The following is a 21,754-nucleotide window of genomic DNA, read 5'->3' on the forward strand; positions in this document are numbered from 1 at the left end:
TAGGTCCAGAGCCATCGAACAATCCTCATATAAGCCTTTCGTTCATGGAATAATTTTTGTGAACCCCCTTTGAACCCTCTCCAATGTCAGCACATCTTTCATAGATAAACGGCCTAAAACAGCTCACAAAAATTCAAGCGAGGCCTCACCAGTGCTTTACAAAGCCTCAGCATAACATCCTTGTTTTTATATTCTAGTCTGCTTGAAATGAGTGTGAACATTTCATTTGCGTTCCTCACCACCGGCTTATCTTTATGGAACTTTGCACAAGGACTCTCAAGTCCCTTTGCATCTCAGATTTTTGAAATTTCTCCCCGTTTAGAAAATAGACTATACTTTTTATTCCTTCTATCATTGTGCATGACCATACACTTCCTGACGCTATATTCCATCTCCTACTTCTTTGCCCATTCTCCTAAACTCTCCAAGTCATTCTGCAGCCTCCCCATTTCCCAAACGCTACTCCACCTATCTTAATATCATCCGCAAATTTGTCCACAAAGCCATCAGTTCCATCATCCAAACCATTGACATACAATGTAAAAAGAAGCAGTCCCAACACCAAACCCTGTGGAACACCACAACTGATCAGCAGCCAATCAGAAAAGGCTCCCCTTATTCTCACACTTTGTCTCTTGCCAATCAGCCACTGCTTTATCCACGCGAGTAACTGCTTTTGAGTCTACTGGTCCTGGCGTGCAAGCTGCGTGGGAATAGGACAAACAGTCCATAACTATGGTGGATGGGATCCTTCACGATATTGCTGGCACCTTTCTGTAAATATGGCCTTGACTTTGGGTAGCTTGGTGCTGGTGATGTATTGGCCAGCTTTAACTATGCATTGCAGAGCCCTTTAACGCATTGGGCCCTCTATTCACTGCAATGCAGTTTCTGTACCACACAACGGTGCAGCATATGTTAAGATGCTGTCCACTGCATATCTGTAGAAGGTCAAGAGAATTGGTGTGCATAGACTCACTCTCTTCAGCCTTCTCAAAAAGTAGAGGTGTTTTCCTAGTTTCCTGACATACAAAACAACTTTTACTGAATTAATAGTATCAGCTCTTTACACATTGCAGCTACTCCAGTAACAGAGTCTAGGCTTTACTTACGTGCAGGAAGGTTAGCAGTGTAGACGCAGAGCAGCTTCAGAGCTTCCAACATCAGCACGTCATCCATTAGAAGCCAGGGCCAAAGTGAATAGACAGCATTGACAAGATGCGCATCAGATGCTGCAACCTGTAGAGGTGGGGTTAGGGTACAGAAGGAGAGAGATGGGTGGAATTGCAGTGAGATTGTTCAAGTAATAATTCAGAAAACCACAGATTAATTTGACTTGGTAGCAGACTCACTTTGCATTCGATATTGTGATGTAGACAATTCCGCAGCAACTGCATTACTGCTTTCAGTTCTCTGGTCAGAGGGTCATCCTGTGGCATCAGAAACATATCAACAATCCATATCAATACTTCTTGAGAAATTCTAACAGTCACAGACAAATTTCCATATTTTCTTAAAATATGGAGGGCATCCATTCCAATGCACTGAGCTTAGGTTGTTTCTTAACGCAAATCCATTCCCTGGTAACTTTCCTCTGTAACCTATCGAATTGACTTTATTTCTTACATTCTTCACATACATGAGTAAAAATTTTTACATTACGTCTCCATCTAAATGTGCAATCATGGTCATTTATAATAAATAGAACAATTAATGCAATATAGAGTACACTCAAATCAGTGTGAGTTAATCAGTCTGATGGCCTGGCGGAAGAAGCTGTCCCGGAGCCTATTGGTCCTGGCTTTTATGCTGCGATATCTGCTTCCTGGATGGTAGCAGCTGGAATAGATTGTGGTTGGGATGGCTTGGGTCCCCAATGATCCTATGGGCCCTTTTTACACACCTGTCCTTGTAAATGCCCTGAATCATGGGAAGTTCACAACTACAGATGCGCTGGGCTGTCCACACCACCACTCTCCACAGAGTCCTGCGGTTAAGGGAAGTACAGTTCCTATACCAGGCGATGATGCAGCCAGTCAGGATGCTCTCAATTGTGCCTCTGTAGAAAGTTCTTAGGATCTGGGGGCCCATACCAAACTTCCTCGACCGTCTGAGGTGAAAGAGGCGCTGTTGTGTCTTTTTCACCACATAGCTGGTGTGCACAGACCACGTGAGGTTCTTGGTGATGTGGATGCCGAGGAACTTGAAGCTATCTACCCTCTCAACCCCAGATCCACTGATGTCAATAGGGGTTAGCCCATCTCCATTCCTCTTGTAATCCACAACCAGCTCCTTTGTTTTTGCAACATTGAGGGAGAGGTTTCAGTCCCATCAATGTGCTGTCATCCTCAACAAAAATTCACTACTCTTCTACACATTAGGAACAATTTACAATGGCCAAATGATGTAGAAACCTGCATGTCTTTGGGATGTTCAGAGAGATAATCTGAAATATCAGAGAAAAACCTATGGGGCAACAGTACGTGCAAACAACACAGACAGACAGCACCAGAGATCAGGGCTGAACCTGGGTTGATGGACATGCATGGCAGCTGCACGAAAACTGCTGCTTTGCAAACACAGTGAGGTGTGGGGTGGGGGGGGGGGGGGCGGGAAGAGGAGAAAAACACATTACACATACACAACATTACTCATGACTTAAAAAAAGTAGTTCATCAATTTTCAAAACTGAAATTTATTTCTACATAGAAGTGAATTAAACGATGCCTGTTAGGATGTCAACAGAACAAATGCATGGAGTCAGCCGGGTACTAACAATATTGGTGTTTTACATTTCAGCACATAAATGATCTCCTCAATAATAATCATCATAATGTGAATCAAATCCAAACTGAAGGAATAAGGCCATGCCAAAACATCAGTAGGAGTATTTCAAAAAAATTATCAAAGTAATTATGTTACATGGAATATCTTAGTGTCTGAAGAAAATAGAACAAAAATTCATTTGTTGACTAAACATAAGAGATTCTGTGTTAGCACGTGGCCTAGTGGATAAGGCATCGGTCTAGTGATCTGAAGGTCACTGGTTCGAGCCTCAGCTGAGGCAGCGTGTTGTATCCTTGAGCAAGGCACTTAACAACACATTGCTCTGCGATGACGCCGGTGTCAAGCTGCTTGGGTCCTAGTGCCCTTCCCTTGGACAACATTGGTAGCGTGGAGAGGGGAAGGACTGCAGCTTGGGCAACTGCCGGTCTCCCATACAACTCTGCCCAGGCCTGCGCCCTGGAAACCTTCCAAGGCGCAAATCCATGGTCTCACGAGACTAACAAATGCCTATAAGAGATTTTGCAAATACTTGAAATCCAGAATAACACACGCAAAATGCTGGAGGAACACAGCAGGACAGGCAGCATCTCTGAATAGTAATAAAGAATCAACATTTCGGGCCAAGACCATCCTGATGTCATCCAATATTTTGTTTCTCCAACATTTTGGGTTTGCTGATTGAATCTTTGTTTCCTCGCTTACCTTTCTCCTTTGGATGACTTTTCCGGGTCTTAATGATTCTAAGTTGAATTGTATATATGTTTGCTTCATCTGTTCTATACAGCTGTCAATAAGGCCAGCTAAACAAGGAAGGATTGCAGAATCACATCCAGATTAGAAGCAGTTTGTTCACATTCACTTTATCTCAACTGTATAAAGAGAATTTGTTTTCATGTAAAATGAGAGATTGAAACTGAGTTTTCAAAATTATTCATCAAATCTGCAAAAATTATTTCAACCGTATTTCCAATATTGCTTATAAATTACAATTAAAGATGTGTAGAATCTTGTGTATATGTATTATGAGAACAGATTTGAGGAAAAATACACATTTTTGAATCAAATATTTACAAGTTGAAAGAATGCTTTATTTATTTCCAAATATATTTCATTTTAGAGGTGGTAAGGGTAGATATATTGGCTCATGGTGTTAATGTGGCATAATAATATCATTCAGAATCAGTATTAGCAGTGTGAAAGCTCCATCCACTCTGCTTGAATGGTACACCTTAACCAACTCAAGGAATGAGCCTTTCTATCCACAGGATATCTGGTAGCTTTTAATTTTCTACATCAGTTGGCTTAACTACACCATTGAAATGAAAATTATTAACAGGAAGAATGCGTTCATCTGTGGTTCTACTGAGTAGAACCACGGTTGGGCTTATGAATCCATACCCAATTTTGCATAAATCTTGCTGTGCATTGGTTAAATACAAAAAGTAAATGTTTGAACTATTTTTTAGCTCATGTCATGGATCTAAAAATATGAATCTTCTGATCAGTCTGCAACAATTCACTGCACCAGAAGCTTGTTAGTACAGTTTGAGTATGTTGGTCCAGTTGGAATACCTGTGAAGTTATGTGAAGTTATGTGAAGAATATACACCCATTGACTACTTTATTAGATACACTTGCTCGTTAATGCAACTATCAGCCAACCATGTGACAGCAACTCAAAGCAGAAAAGCATGCAGACATAGTCAAAAGGTTCAGTCGTTCAGACAAAACATCAGAATAGGCAAAAAATGTGATCTAAGTAACTTTGACTGTGGAATGATTGATAATCCTACATGAGGTGATTTGAATATCTCAAAAGCTACTGATTTCCTGGCGTTTTCACACACAAGAGTTTACACAGAATGGTGCAATAAAAAAAAAAATTAAAAATAGAGAGTGCGACAGTTCTGTGGGTGAAAATGCTTTGTTAACGTGACAGGTCAGAGGAGAATGGCCAGACTGGTTCAAGCTGACAGCGAAGTGACAGTAACTCAAATAACCACGTGTTACAACAGTGGTGTGCAGAAGAGCATCTCTGAATGCACAACACATCGAACCTTGAGGTGGACGGGCTACAGCAACAGAAGACCACAAACATACACTCAATGTCCACTTTATTACGTACAGGGGAACCTGAAGTAGCAACTGAGTGAATGTCATCAAATAAACATTGATCTTCATTCTGTGCCCTGAAACATTCTTTGGGCAACATTAAAATACACAGTTTCATTATAAGACCTATAAACAATAGATCTGGCTGGTTCTACTGAAGGCACTTCGTGATTGGCAACTGCATCTACGCAAGTCTGAATAAATGTACTAATTTTGTTCTATATGGCAGCCTTAGAGTTGCAATGATTGATATCTAACAGTGCTCTGGTTAAGGGAACATATCCTTCACCCGCTTCTGGGCCAATTCTCTGCAAGATGGTGGAACACAGATTTATTTAACATAGTAGGGATGCTCATCAGCTCATTGCCCTGGAGTTCTTGGATCACAAGAAGAGAACAAGTGTCAAAATATTTGCCTGATGCAAATTATATGCTCCACGGAAGAGAAGACAGAACAATTCTCTGATTTGAATTAATCTTGAAAGTAAACTTCAATTAAATATTTACCCAAGCCCACATGACAGCTCTACTGGGAGCATCAAATTCAACAGTTTACTGTCACATCATTATTCTGTAAAATGGAAAACAATTTTTAGTGAAAGGAATTTAAATACGGTTGTTTGAATAGCTCTGAGTGGTTAATGCAGTAACTTCTCAGAATCCTCATTTCGAACAAATGACATATCCGACTAGACAATGACTAAATGGTCAGATGATCTTACAATACAACCAACGTATTCACAAGAAGAATAAAATTAACTCAAACAGAATCACATTTTAATATTGGTGAGATGTGAGCTATTACAGAATTAAGAAAACTAGAGATGAAATCATAATCTCAGTATAATACTGCAAATGTGACTGCATGAAACAGAAAAATGTGCAGTGATACAATTTAGAAAGTCAAATTTGAAGGCAAAGTACAGGGATAATGGCAGGATTCTTGGCAGAGTGGAGGAACAGAGGCATCTTGGGGCCCACGTTCATAGTTCCCTCAAAATTGCCACACAAGTTAATAATGTGTATAGTGTGTTAGCTTTCATTACTTAGAAGACAGACTTCAAAAGCCACAAGGCAATGTTGCAGTTCTATAAAACCCTAGTTAGATCACACTTGAAATAAAGTACTGATGAAGGGTCTCAATCTGAAAGCCTTCACTGGATAGACAATGGAAAATCGGTTGATGTATACTTAGATTTTCAGAAGGTCTTTTACAAAATGCCATACATCAGGCTGCTCAAAAAGCTATGAGCCCATGATAATGTAGGAAAGATTCTAGCATGGAAAAAGTAGTGGCTGACTGACAGGAGGCAAGAAGTGGGAATAAAGAGTGTCTTCTAGCTGACTGTGGTGACTAGTGGTGTTCTACAGGAGTCTATGTAAGACCGATTCTTTTTACATTACATGTCAATTATTTGGATGATGGAATTGATAGCTTTGTTGCAAGGTTTGCAGACAATACGAAGATAGGTGGAGGGGCAGGTAGTTTTGTGGAAGTAAGGAGGCAACAGAAGAACAGACAGATTAGGAGATTGGGCAAAGAAATGGCAGATGGAATACAGAGTCAGGAAGGGAATGGTTATGCACTTTGGTAGAAGAAATGAAAGGCTTGACTATTTTCTAAATGGAGAGAAAATACAAAAAAAAACTGAAGCACAAAGGGTCTTGGGAGTCCTTGTGGAGGATTCCTTAAAGGTTAATTTACAGGTTAAGTCTGTGGTGAGGAAGGCAAATGTAATGTTAGCATTCATTTCAAGAGGACTAGAACATAACAGAAAGGATATAATGTTGAGACTTTATAAAGCATTGGTGAGGCCTCACTTGGAGTAATGTGAACCTCCAAGTAATTTTGCGCCCCTTATCTTAGAAAGGATTTGCCAAAACTGGAGTGAGTTCAAAGGAGATTCACGAAAATGATTCCATGATTGAATGTCTTGTCAAATGAAGAGCGTATGACAGCTCTAGTTCTGTATTCGCTAGAATTCAGAAGAATGAGGGGTAACCTTATTGAAACCTATTGAATGGTGAAAGGTCTTGATAGAGTGGATGTGGAGGAGATATTTTCTATGGTGGGACAGTATAAGACCAGAGGACATAGCCTTAGAATAGAGGGGTGTCCTTTTAGAATGGAGATGAGGAGGAATTTCTTTAACCAGAGAGTGGTGAATCTGTGCCACATGCAGCTGTGGAGGCCAAGTTTTTTACGTATAGTTAAGGCAGATTCTTGATTGATCAGGGCATGTAGGAATATGGGATGAAGGGAGGAGATTGGGAGCAAAGGAAAATTGGATCAGCCATGATGAAATGCAAAATGGACTCCAACACCTAATTCTGCACCTACATCTTATGGCCTTACAGAAACATCGACTGTTTACTCTTTTCCATAGATGCTGCCTAAGCTGCTGTATTCCTCCAGCATTTTGTGTGCATTACTTGGAATATTGTGCTCAGTTGTGATTTACCAGGATGCTGCTTGGACTAGAGGGCATGTCTTATGAGGATAGGTTGTGCAAGCTAGGGCTTTTCTATTTGGAGAAGAGGAGGAGGAGGATGAGAGGTGTTCAAGATGATAAGAGACATACTGCAGATAAAATGGATCGCCAGAGACTTTTTTCCAAGGCAGAAATGGCTAAAACATGAGGGAATAACTTTAAGGAGGTTGTAGGACAGTATAGGGGGATTGTCAGAGGTTGTTGTTATTTACTTACTTACACACACACACACACACACACACACACACACACACACACACACACACACACACACACACACACACACACACACACACACACACACACACACACGAGAGTGTGTGCCAGGGGTGGTGGTACAGACAGATATATTTAAACAATTCTTAGAAAGACACATGGATGATAGAAAAATGAAGGGAGGAAGAGTTAGATTGATCTTAGAGTAGGTTAAAAGGCTAGTACAATATCATGGGCTGAATAGCCTATGCTTTCGTGCAATGTTCTATGTTTTCAGATTTATGTTCTAAGAACTCTTTTTAACGTTATAAATTCTAATGAATATACATGAGACTGCAGATGCTGGAAACTGAAGAAACAAATAATCTGTCGGAAATGTCAACCATTCCCTTCCTCCCACTGATGCTGTTCACCAGCTGAGTTCCTCCAGCAGACGCTTGTTGCTTTTAAATTCTAATTATGGATATCACATGACAACTAATTCATGTAATTGTGACTAAGGATGCAAAACAATGACATCTTGCATTTAAGAGAAAGCTGACTGAAAGTTGTGATTAGACAGAAAATGGGCACTGAAAAACATGAATATATTGAGGGCAAGTAATGATGGTAACGTGGTTGAAGAGTTTTAAAAGACAAATTAAAAGCAGAAGGAAAAGTAAGCTATGTGTTAAGAGGGGAAGTTACAGAGCACAGACATGGATAGATGAAGGTGTGGTGAACAAGGAAGGAATAAATGCAAGATGGATGAAGTAAGAGATAACTCCTGGAAAGCTTGATGACAGTAATAGTCAGAGCTGGGAGGAATGAGCTCAGGAAGGAACCTGAATACCACAGCGAGCCTTTTAAATACAAGAGTTCCCTGTGGAACTATTAGCATTTCCCTCTATAACTGGAGGGAAGCTGGGCATGTAAATGTGAAAGCACCAAACTTTGCAAGAAGTTTCTGATTACACATTGGATTTGCATACCTCATGCAGCCCAGCAGTGGAGATCGAACATATAACCACTTACTAGGAAATACTCTGTGAAGTTTGCCTACTGAACACCTGCGAAATTTGGGAGCACTCACTCAACTATTTCTGCCACATATATTGGGGTGGCATGATAACATCGCGGTTTATGCAATTCTTTACAGAACTGGCTACAAGACTGGTGTTTGATTCCTGCCAATATCTGAATTTGTTAATTTGTCCCATGACCACATGTGTTTCAGCAGGGTGTTCCAATTTGAGCTGAGGGGTGCCAGAAGAATGCCAGCACTCATGGGCTGTTCAACACAATCCCTACTGATTTGATTTCACACAAATGATGCATTTCACTGTATGCTTCAATGTAAATGTGACAAATAAAACTAATCTTTAATTTATCTTGTCTTCTCCATCAGCCTTGAACTCCAAATCTGAAATTCATGATCACAATCTTAGTTAATTAGGGCCCACAACATCTTGTTCCTCAAAGTTCATATTGAAAGACCCAATCTGCATCTCCACTTCTGCTTACTGAATATCACATTTCATACTCATGCAAACCCATTAACTGATCACCATCTTTCACTCCCCTTCTCCCAGGCCATTTGGCTAATCCATGAATCTTCTTCTACACATCCAGCCTCTCATCAATTTGAAAAGAAGTCTCAGTTGGTCCCATGATCACCAATCCTTACTTTCCTTACTCTAACCCCCCCCATCTCCACCAAGCATGACTTGGGTGGCACATTTCCAAAGATTGATGCAAAGCCCTTTTAACCAAGCTCTATCATTGTATGAGGCTTTGGACCTCAGGTGCAAATGAAGTTTACATCGATGGGTCAAAAATCAAACAGAGTATGGCATGCTGTCATTTGACCAATCACAGATCACCAAAATATTTAGGTGAATACATCCTTGAGTTCACATATTACATTGGATCTTCCCCAATTCCTGTTGATCGACTCAGACTCTGACAAAACTCCAGAGTAAGGTTCTCTTCTTAATCTTTAATGCTTCAAGATCTCACTTTTGCTGTCTTTCTTCATGTCTACAAATTTCAAAACTTCTAAATGGCTCCAATTCTAACCTTGCTCTCTCCCCTTTCTTCATTGTTCCAACTTTGGTGGTAGTATCTTAACATAACTAGCTCTTACTAAACACACCCCCTATCTTTCCACCTTAAAATGCTTCTCCAAACCTGCCTCCTTACCAAGCTAATACAACACTTATTCTATGTTACCACTGGACGCATGGCGACACTTACAGACTGCAGGAGGTGTTTGTTATGTTGGCTATGTTGATGCAACGATAAATTTCACAGTATGCTTTGATGTGACAAATAAACTTAATCTTTAATTGTTAATTTCAATATTTTAAGATAGCAAGGTATCCAATTTTGTTTGATTATTCATGTTTGAAGCACCTTTGAAAAGTTTACTGCATTAAAGACACCAAAATTGTAATAACGTAATATGTTTAATTCAAACATAATAAAATTTATACTCAGTGGCCAGTTTATTAGATAACTCAAATATCTAACAAAACAGCCACGAGGGAATGTTCATGATCTTCTGCTGCTACAGCCTATCCATTTCAAGGTTTGACTTGTTGTGCGTTCAGAAATGCTCTTCTACACACTACTGTTGTAAATGTGGTTACTTGACTTACTGTCACCTTCCTGTCAGCTTGAACCAGTGTGACCATTCTCCTGTGATCTCTCTCATTAACAAGGTGCATTTGCTAACAGAACTGCCGCTCACTGGAAGTTTTTTTTTGTTTTTGCACCATTCTCTGTAATTTCTAGAAACTGTCATGCATGAAAATCCCCGGAGTTTCTGAGATATTCAAACCACTCTGTCTGGCAGCCAACAATCATTCCACGGTCAAAATCACTTAGATCACATTTATTTCCCAATTTGATGTTTGGTCGGAACAGCAACTGAATCCCTTGACCATGTCTGCATGTTTTTATGCATTGAGTTGCTGCCGCGTGATTGGCTGCATTAATGAGCAGGTGTGCAGGTGGCCTAATAAAGTGGCCACTGAACCTATAGCTCACTTTTCTGATAACTTCATGTCAGACAGAGCTGATTTTATAAGGGCACTCTAATACTTGTATCACTCACCCTGCAAGGCGTGTTTCTGTGCACAGGCACTCACAGGAAGTAATGCGGTGAGAGCACCTGCAGCAACTTTTCTCTGAGTATCTTCAGATGATTTACCCTCGTAGCTCTACAAAAGAAAATACCACATCAAAATCAATTACAAGTAACTGAAAATAATTTTATATATAAAACACTGAAGTAAAATGTTCACATTTTTCCTTTACCTTACACAAATTCGGTTTTCAAATTACACTATTTCAAGTTCTGCAATATTGATTTTGAATATCTGATTCCACAAAAAAAGACTGCAGCCGAGAAGTTCATAAACAGGGCAATGCTTCTTTAGGTGGTGGACTTTAGGAGATCTAGGCCTCATATGGAGCCAGTGATCATTAATGGAGAATGTGTGGAGCAGGTTAAGACCTACAAGTATCTGGGAGTACAGTTGGACGAGAAGCTAGACTGGACTGCCAACACAGATGCCTTGTGCAGGAAGGCACAGAGTCGACTGTACTTCCTTAGAAGGCTGGCGTCATTCAATGTCTGCAGTGAGATGCTGAAGATGTTCTATAGGTCAGTTGTTGAGAGCGCCCTCTTCTTTGTGGTGGCGTGTTGGGGAGGAAGCATTAAGAAGAAGGACGCCTCACGTCTTAATAAGCTGATAAGGAAGGCGGGCTCTGTCGTGGGCAAAGTACTGGAGAGTTTAACATCGGTAGCTGAGCGAAGGGCGCTGAGTAGGCTACGGTCAATTATGGAAAACCCTGAACATCCTCTACATAGCACCATCCAGAGACAGAGAAGCAGTTTCAGCGACAGGTTACTGTCGATGCAATGCTCCTCAGACAGGATGAAGAGGTCAATACTCCCCAATGCCATTAGGCTTTACAATTCAACTGCCAGGACTTAAGAACTTTTTTTTAAAGCTATTATTAATGCTTTTTGAGTTAGTGATTTAGATGCATATCATATTATTACTGAGTTAAGTATTGTATGTAATGAGTTTTTGCTACAACAAGTGTATGGGACATTGGAAAAAATGTTGAATTTCCCCATGGGGATGAATAAAGTATCTATCTATCTATCTATCTATCTAACATTGTGAACACAAGAGATTCTAGCAGATGCTGGAAATCCAGAGCAACACACAAAATTTTGGAGGAACAAAATGCCCCAGGTCAGGCAGCATCTGTGGAGAGGACAGTGGAGAGGACAATGGAGAGGCAACGTTTTGAGTCAAGCCCCTCCATCTGGACTAGAAAGGAAGGAGGAAGAAGCCAGAATAAGAAGCTGCGGGGAAATGTGATGGGGAAGCGTGATGACATGAGAAACTGGGAGGTGATAGGTGAAGGAGAGTTGAAGAAGGAATTTGATAGGAGAGGAGATTGCATCATGGGAGAACGGGAAGGAGGAGGGGCACTAGAGTGAGGTGATAGGCAGGTGAGAAGAATGGGTAAAAGGGGAGCCAGAATGGGGAACTGGAACAAGAGAGAAGAGGGATGTGGAGGACAGAAGTTACTGGAAATTGGAGAAATCAATGTTCATATCATTTCATCAAAATTGTGTGACTAAAAATCACTCAATTCTAGAGTTAAAAATATGGCTGCTTTCATTAATGGGTTAAATTGAACTACTTGGGAAATTCAAACAAGCATATAGCCATCCTCGTTGTGGTTTGGAGGCTTGTGTGTTTCAATGACCCGGAGAGCTATGTTGGCTGGAGTCAGGGATTTATGCTTTGGCTCTTGGTAGGGTCACTCATGCCAAACAGGTCAAAGGGTGGAGGACAGATTAAGAGTGGTCCAGTGGTTCTCCAGGTTTGGGGTTCAGCTCAGGGCAAATAACTCTGACTTATAAAACAAAATTGTTATGGAAAAAGCAAGGAGGAATTATTCTACATCTAGGTGTGACGGTATTCCTGAGTCTCCACCTGCATTGACAGGAGTGAAAACTGAGAGGAAGCTACTGACATGAAGGAAGCCCTGAACACTGCCAGGGATGGAGGACCTTTACTGCTGTCCTTAATGTCAATGACAGAGCAGGTAAACAGAATCACGCTTTCCTATTTGGCAGCAAGTGCATGGCAGTTGGGCATGGGATACCTTTATTCCCTGTGCCATCAGCAGGGAACTGGATGACATGAGTCTGAGAACCACCACCTGGAACATCCTTGGTCTTGTTTAACAGCTTAACTGCATTCTTCAGAGTGCCACCACCCCACCACTGCCATGAACAATGAACACCTTCCTGAGCCCTGATCTCACAACCAGAAGATCTGGACAGGGTATGAGTATACTGTCACCAGCATATAATAAAGTATGCAAAGACACAGCTGTACGCAGTTAGCGCAATTGCTTTACAGCAATCCCCAACTGGAGTTTAATTCCCATCGCTGTCTGTAAGGAGTTTGTACATTCTCCCCATGACCATGCAGATTTGCCCTTGGTGCTCCAGTTTCCTCCCACGTTGGTATGGTTAGGGCTAGTAAGTTGTGGGCGTGCTATGTTGGTACTGGATCCTTGCTGATTTGGTATGATGCAAACAACTCTATGCTTTGAGGTCCATGTGACAAAAAAAAACTAATCTGTATCCTTAAAAAAAAAGCAATAATTAAAAGCTTTCCTTGATGTTTTTAGTAAAAATGAAAGATCACTAACCCAGGATATTAGCTCTGGCTGATGTCTTATGCATTAAGGAGATTAAAAAAATAACAGTGATGAAGCCATTTGGCTCCATACAACAGCCCTGATCTTTTACCACAACGTTACTTTTCATGTTTCTCTTAATAACGATAAATCTAGCAATTTGTCTTGACTAGACTGAACAAATGTTCCAGAAGATCTCTTTTGGGCAGTGAAATCTGAAGACTTTGGGGGTGAAGAAATTCATCCTTATCGTAGATCTGAATTGTCAGTCCTTTAATTTTAGATTTTAATCTCTGGTTCTAGACATCCCAGCCAGGAAAAACATCAACTTTGCATCTACCACATAAATCCCCTAAGCAATTTTCAATGCTTTAATGAGATCACCTTTCATTGTTCTCAACTTATTATCAGTGATTTAGTCTCTGTTCATATGACAAACTCATCATCCCAGTTATCATTCTGGTAAATTGTTGCTGCACTCTCTCTAGGACAGGATTTACAGCAAAGAATGCTTTAGTTATGGAAAACAACATTTTAAATGTGGTCCCATCGGGGCTCTATATAACTACTACAGGACATCACTGCTCCAGAGCTGAAATTACACACAGTTATTCACCGACAATGGTACCTGCATTTACATCATGGAAACAGTAAATAGAAGAGGCAGTAACCCACATGAACCTCTGAGCTTCTTCTGCCAGTCATTTGATCATGATTGATCCTCAGAACCATATTCAAGCTCTTTCTTTGCACACCTTAAAACCTTTTGCATCTGATTATTTGTTTCTTATCTGTATTTCATTCACATAAAATATTCTCAAAATTATAATCAATAGCAAACTTGGCTATACTATAACTCAGCTCTCATCCAAATCAATGTATTGGGTGTCATAGTAGCATAGCAGTTAGCGCGATGCTATTACAGCACGGGGCAATCTGGAGCTCAGAATTCAATTCTGGCACCAGTCTGTAAGGAGTCACCGTATGTTTTCCCCATGGAGTGCATGGGTTTTCCCCAAGTGCTCTGGTGTCCTCCCATGGTCGAAAGATGTAATTGGTTATTAAAAACGGTCCCGTGATTAATTGGGGTTGCTGGGCATTGTGGCTCGAAGGGCCTACTCTGCTCTGGATGGATGGATTGATGGACAGATGGATAGGTAGATAGTATATGTCAACTTGCGCAGGGTAAACGCACTCAGAGGGGAAAAGGTGGCTCTGCTTTGTATCTCATTACCACTTGACAAAATTAAAAATATCCAAAAATAAAAATTTTAACTAGACCTCATCCAAAATGTCCGAGGCACTTCTAGTGTAACTTCCTGGATTTTTATTGCATCAAATGGGTGCGGTCAATAGGCATTGAAGCACTACACTAATGATTCCATTGGTCATATGCCTCAATTACAAACTTCAGCAACATCCAACTCCTTGCTACTGGATTTTCCATGGCTAAATGTATGCTGTTGGATGCCATATGCTAAAAATTCACGGTCTGGAGAATGGGGATTTAGAATATTAAAGAATAGAAACATGGGGGTGAAACTAGACTGTACTGTGAGGTGCAGGAGGGGAGAGTAATTGCTGGGTATGGAGAAATTTGAAGGATCAGTTTGAGACTAGTCATGCGGATACCCAATCTGATGTTGTGGCATTCAAAATCTATATTTTTCTGGAAGACCTAATGGTGGTAATTTTTGAGACAACGGGGTCTAAACTAGCCCATCAACTCCAACTAATGCTGTAATAGCAGCAATGAACTGATGTATTAGTTCACCAGGTGTTCACCTGAAGTTGATCTTGCATGAGGCATCTAAGGATAATTCACTCCAGAAAGAGCCAGGATAAATTTCCAGAGTAGAAAATGATGCAGCATGTTTCATGAACTTTGACCATTTTGCACTAAAATGGATTTTTTGCTTTTAATTTTGTTTTAATTGTGCCTTCTTGTAAACAAAACTGTTTTATTTATGATTAATTTATACTGTTCTGTAAATGTGCGGCAAGGTAGCATAGAGGGCAGTATGGTAGCAAAGATGGTGGCATAGTCGAATAAAGGGTGTGCGCCAGCTGTAAAATCAGAGTTCAGTTCGCACCACTGGCTCTAAAGAATTTATACGTTCTCCCCGTGACCAGTGGGTTTACTCCAGTTTCTTCACACATTCCAAAGACGTATGGGTTAGGGTTATTAAGTTGTGGGCATGATATGTTGGTGCTGGAAACATGGTGACACTTGTGAGCTGTCCCCAGCATGTCCTTGGTTATTGATGCAAATAACACATTTCACTGCATGTTTTAATGTACATGTGATAAATAAACCTGATCTCTCTATCTGATCCTATTTGCCTGTGATGCTGCTGCAAGTAAGTTTTTCATTGCACAGAACATACATGTCCTTGTGCATGATAATATACTCAACTTTGACTTCAAGAAGATGTGTGATTTGGGTTGTTGCGTGTGGAGGGGTGGGCTCAATGATTTTTCTTTGAACGGGTTCAATGGTCATCTTTGTTTTGTGGCAGTCTGTGGGGAACACGTATCTCAGGGTTGTTACTGAATACACATTTTGATAATAAATAAACTTCGAGTCTTTGAAGAAATGAATACTCAGCTACCTACACAGGACAATGGCTGAATGAAAAAGTGAAGGGGAAGGTAGGTGGGCGAGATAAAGGGGAAGAAGTGAGGAGCTGAGAGGTGCATCAGGCTGAAGAAGGACGAATCTGATAAGAAAGGAGATTGGAGAAGGGGAGAAAGGGAAGGAGTGGCACCAAAGGGAGGTGAAAGGCAGGTGAGGAAAAGAGAAGGGGCAAGAGGTGAGCCAGAATGGGGAATGGTAAAAGAGAGGAGGGGGGAGAAACTGATGTTCATACTGTTTCATCAATATTGCATGTCAAAAAAAATCGCTCATTTCCAGAGCCAAAATTATGGCTGCTTTCATTAATGGGTTAAATTGTGCTGCTCAGGAAGTTCAGCCAGTTATGTTCAGTCACGAGTCACTCTTTCCTATCTGGCAGCAATTCCATGGCAGATTTTGAAAAATATTTTTGGGGCAATTTAGCACATTTGTCCCTTTTTTCCCCCAAATGGTAAATTTCACTGATGAGTGCATATGAATTGAATGTCTCTCAGCGATCAATGCTTTTGGTTCATGGCACAAGTGAAATGGAAGAAAACAAATTAGCTTTCATACCTAAAAATTATGATGATTATCACAGAATCATTAAAGCACATAAGGGAGTCCTTTAGTCCTCAGCGCCCATATTAATCGCTTTCTGAAATGCTTATCAAATTCCTTTTTGAAATCACTGACTAATTCTGTTTCCACTAAATTGAATGTCAATTTGATCTAAGTAAAGATTCAAGAAATTAAGGGGACAGAAACTTTTGTCCTTTAAAAAACAAACAAACAATTGTTGCCAGGTATTGTCAGTGGGAAAGATTTGTAGAGCTGTTTATTACTTCAACTTGCAGTAATATGCAATCCTATTAAGCTCCATAATTGGACAAATTACTGATCATTGCTAATAATATGCTCAATATGTGCTGAAAACTCATCAAACTGACACACTTGTACTGCATTCCAATGCTGATTTACGAAGAGAAAACAGATATCTTACCAATGGTGTCTTAAACATTGAAGGTGATGAGTGAATTTCCTGGCAATTCTTAAACCTAACAATTCTTTAGTGTTTGAAATGAAAAGACTGGTAAAAATAATGATCCAATAATGATCTTGGTGTTGGAGAACTATGTGTGCGCATGTGGATATATGGGTGGGAGGGAGGAACAGCTTGTTTCGCTGTTGTTGTTCAGTCGCTTATTGTGTTCTGTTTTGTCATGTTCTGCTGAGCTTGAGTGGTGGCGGAAAGTGTGGTAACACTTGTGGGCTGCCCCAGCGCATCCTTGGGTGTGTTGGTTATTAACACAAATGACACATTTCACTATATGTTCTGATGTACAAGTGATAATTAAATCTCAATCTGAATATAAATATCTGTACAGGTAGTCCGAGTTACGAATGTCCGACTTACGGACAACTCGTACTTACAAACTGAGGAAGGAGAACGCTGTCCGCCATGTTAAGTCAGATTGCGATGCCATCCGCCATTTTAAGTTGTTGCCGTTGACACTGTGTTGAGTGTTTAACTTTGTATTTGGCTTAAATTTTTCCTAGTAAGATTCACCCTGACCCCGCCCCCCTCCCCGTTCTGGTCGGTTGGTGGCGCAGTGAGATCAGCACCAGGCTCGAGTTCGATTTAGTGACAGATTGCTCCCGTGCCGAGTTGATGTCGATCCAGTGACTCCTGTACCATCCGTGCTGGGTTGATGTCCAGCTCGCCACCTCCAGTTTAAATTCCCAAGCGGAATATTGTGGAGGATCAAATACCCAAACCCAGCATAGCCCCCACTTATCCCATTTAGCCTGTTTCAGTGCGGTGGAGTTTAGGACCCGGGAAATTCAGTACGGTGGTCCTTAGGACCCAGCGGACCTTGGGAGCCGGCGCAGCTTGGGACCCACCGCCCACAGAGTTTCTGTTCCATTGACGGGAAGCCATCGCGATTGAAAATAAAGTGGAAATAATAAAGCATTTGGAAAGAGGTGAAACATCATTGGTCATTGGAAAAGTGTTAGGCTACAGTTGGTCAATGATCGGAACAATTTTAAAGGATAACGGATAAAGTGAGAATAATGGAGCATGTGAAAGGCCCTGCCCTGATGAAAGCTACAATTATTACTAAGCAACGCAGTGGCTTAATTATTAGAATATATATGTTTCTTAAGTGTTTTATATGAATAGAAAGGTAAAATATATTCTATATACTAAGACAAACGTTGACTGACGCTAAATAATACCGGATGTACTTGTTCCGACTTAAGTACAAATCCCACTTAAAGACGGACTCAGGAACAGAACTCGTTCGTAACCCGGGGACTGCCTGTATTCTAAAGTTTAAGAAGACTACAAATGGCATGTTGCAATAATCCACTTCTGAGTTTAAATATAAATTGAATACTATAGCTTGGATTCTTAACATACTCAAAATAATTACAGTCGGCCCTCCTTATGATAGATAGATAGATAGATACTTTATTCATCCCCATGGGGAAATTCAACTTTTTTTCCAATGTCCCATACACTTGTTGTAGCAAAACTAATTACATACAATACTTAACTCAGTAAAAAATATGATATGCATCTAAATCACTATCTCAAAAAGCATTAATAATAGCTTTTAAAAAGTTCTTAAGTCCTGGCGGTTGAATTGTAAAGCCTAATGGCATTGGGGAGTATTGACCTCTTCATCCTGTCTGAGGAGCATTGCATCGATAGTACCCTGTCGCTGAAACTGCTTCTCTGTCTCTGGATGGTGCTATGTAGAGGATGTTCAGAGTTTTCCATAATTGACCGTAGCCTACTCAGCGCCCTTCGCTCAGCTACCGATGTTAAACTCTCCAGTACTTTGCCCACGACAGAGCCCGCCTTCCTTACCAGCTTATTAAGACGTGAGGTGTCCCTCTTCTTAATGCTTCCTCCCCAACACGCCACCACAAAGAAGAGGGCGCTCTCCACAACTGACCTATAGAACATCTTCAGCATCTCACTACAGACATTGAATGACGCCAACCTTCTAAGGAAGTACAGTCGACTCTGTGCCTTCCTGCACAAGGCATCTGTGTTGGCAGTCCAGTCTAGCTTCTCGTCTAACTGTACTCCCAGATACTTGTAGGTCTTAACCTGCTCCACACATTCTCCATTAATGATCACTGGCTCCATATGAGGCCTAGATCTCCTAAAGTCCACCACCATCTCCTTGGTCTTGGTGATATTGAGACGCAGGTAGTTTGAGTATCCGCAAGGGATTGGTTCTGGGACCCCTCGCAGATACCAAAATTTGTGGATGCTCAAATCTCTTATTCAACCTGTATCAATACGGTGGACCTTCGGACCCAGCGGAACCCCAGACCTTATTTAACCTGTCTCAGTGTGGTGGACATTAGGACCCAGCGGCAGAGATCTGAATCCGCAGTGTTTCTGTTCACGAAAATAATCACAATAACGATTGAAAATAAAGTGGAAATAATAAAGCGATAGGAAAGAGGTGAAACGCCATTGGTCATTGGAAAAGCGTTAGGCTACGTCAGTCAACAATCAGAAGGATTTTAAAGGATAAAGTGAGAAAGGCTATGCCCTGATGAAAGCTACAATTATTACTAAGCAACATAGTGGTTTAATTATTGGGTTTTGGGCTTTTTATCCTCCACATCAACCCGGCACGATGGAGAGCGCACTCGGGAGTGATCTGTCACTAGATCGAACTCAGGAACTTCAGCCCGGAGCTGAAACATACGTTCTTAAGTGTTTTATATGCATAGAAAGGTAAAATATACACTATATACAAAGACAAACGTTTGACTAACTGACGCTAAGTAATACCGGATGTACCTGTTCCGACTTACTTAGTAAGAGAACTTCTGATTTTTTTTGATCCCGATCCACAATAACCCACGCACATCCTCCCATATACTTTAAATCATCTCTAGATTACTTATAATACCTAATACAATATAAATGCTATGTAAAATAGTTGTTATACTGCATTGTTTAGGGAATAATGACAAGAAAAAAAATCTGTACAAGCTCGAACAACAAGTGCTGGAAGAGCACTTCCGGGTTTTCGCGATTGGTTGAATTCGCACATGCGGAATTTGTAGATAAGGAGGGCCAACTGTACAATGAATGTATTGTGTTGTATTATTTCAGATTACCTGTAATATGTTCTCACAGATCTTGCTCCCTGATGATATATCATCTTCAGCTTCATCCAGAAGCTTTGTAAGTGAAGGACACATGAGTGACTGATCTTCTGCTCCAAGCTGCCGCTTTTCCTCTTCCACCAGAAGAAGAGAGAAGAATTGCAAGGACACTGTATACAGACTAGGATTGCTGGCAGACAGCTGAATGCACAAGGAAATAGTCTCTAAAAGACAAGGAGATACTTGTTAAAAAAAAAGACAAACTCAATTCTTGTAGCAAAAGCATTAAAACATTGTATTAGTTGAAAGAGTGGAAAAGTTAAATGACTCAGAGAGAAATTCATGTTTTGTTAAAGTTAAACACCTCCGACAATATTAGCTTCTCCGCGCATTCAGATTCCACTGTGGTTGGTGTTCTTACAAACATTTAGCACTTGCAGCCTCAGACAAACTTCTCCCACACCAGTTATCAGGAATCTGCAAGGCAAGTATTTTCTCTTTACATCACTATACAAGGCTTGAAACTGCTTGATTGTATACACTGAATAAGAGGAGGGAAGGCTCAGTTATTATGTTTTGCATAATTGCAAACACTGGACCGTCATCCCATGAAAAGAAGTACAGTCTACGTTTTGGACCGAACCCAAACATTGACTGTACTCTTTTCCGTTAATGCTGCCTGGCTTGCTGAGTGTGTTTCTCGGATTTCCAGCATCTGCAGTATTTCTCTTGTTTGTGACTTTCATCCTGTGAATGTCATTTTAGATAGGAAAACAAAATATTCCCAAAAAGAAATTTTAAAAATGACATTCACATTAGCTTTATTGAGCACCTTTGTTCCATCAGTAACAGGGAGGATTTTCTGGTGGGCAACTTTTATAATTCTACTCTCCATTCCCATTCTGACAAGTAGATCCATGAACACACTACTGCCATGTTGAGGCCACTTCTAGGTTAGATGAGCAACACCTATTCTGTCTGGATAGTCTTCAACCTAACAGCATGAACATTGATTCCGCCATATTTCTTTTTCCATTCCCTATTCTGTCTCTTCTCTTACCCCTTTCTCTTTTCCTAATCTGTCCATCACCTCCCTGTGGTGCCATTCCTCCTTCCCTTATTTCCATGGCCCACTATCCTTTCCAATGAGTTTCCTTCTTCTTCAGTCCTCTACCTTTTCCACCTATCACATACCAGCTTCTCATTACATTCCCCCCTCCCTCATCCATCTACCTTCCCCCTCACGTGGCTTCACCTGTCAACTTCTAGCATGAACTCCTTTCCCTCCCCCTCTACCTTATTCAGGTCTCTTCCCCCTTCCTTTCCAGTCCTGATGAAGGATGTCGGCCTGAAGCGTCGACTGCACAGATGCTGCCTGATCTGCTGAGTTCCTCCAGCATTTGCAAGTTACAATAAAAATTTTCATCTTGTTTTCAATTTCCTGCCATAATTATCAACACAGAATAAAGTACTACCATTCGCGTTATAAGCAATGAAATGATACAAATCATTTTAACAACAGAACAGATGCTCCTGTACTCATGGGCATCTGATGAATGAGACAACAAATCATAAACCATATTAAGTTATAACACTACAATGATATTTAAATTCCAGAAGCCTATGATGATACTTTAGGAAAAGCAGACGAATATGATACAGGATATTTTAT

The 21,754-nt window shown here is 40.7% G+C and overlaps 1 protein-coding gene across 1 annotated transcript in view; it reads right to left on the reverse strand.

The window, feature by feature from the left end:
* Window positions 1–21,754, reverse strand: part of rttn (rotatin) — a 243,030-nt gene that overhangs the window by 21,442 nt on the left and 199,834 nt on the right. Inside the window, exons 40-44 of the mRNA XM_073051703.1 lie at window positions 20,095–20,306; window positions 10,705–10,810; window positions 3,490–3,587; window positions 1,353–1,430; window positions 1,113–1,239 (exon numbers count right to left, since the gene is read on the reverse strand). Coding sequence (XP_072907804.1) covers window positions 1,113–1,239; window positions 1,353–1,430; window positions 3,490–3,587; window positions 10,705–10,810; window positions 20,095–20,306 — 621 coding nt within the window. The remainder of the gene's footprint in view (window positions 1–1,112; window positions 1,240–1,352; window positions 1,431–3,489; window positions 3,588–10,704; window positions 10,811–20,094; window positions 20,307–21,754) is intronic.

This window comes from Hemitrygon akajei, chromosome 1 (genome assembly GCF_048418815.1).
Source record: "Hemitrygon akajei chromosome 1, sHemAka1.3, whole genome shotgun sequence".
Lineage (NCBI taxonomy): Eukaryota > Metazoa > Chordata > Chondrichthyes > Myliobatiformes > Dasyatidae > Hemitrygon > Hemitrygon akajei.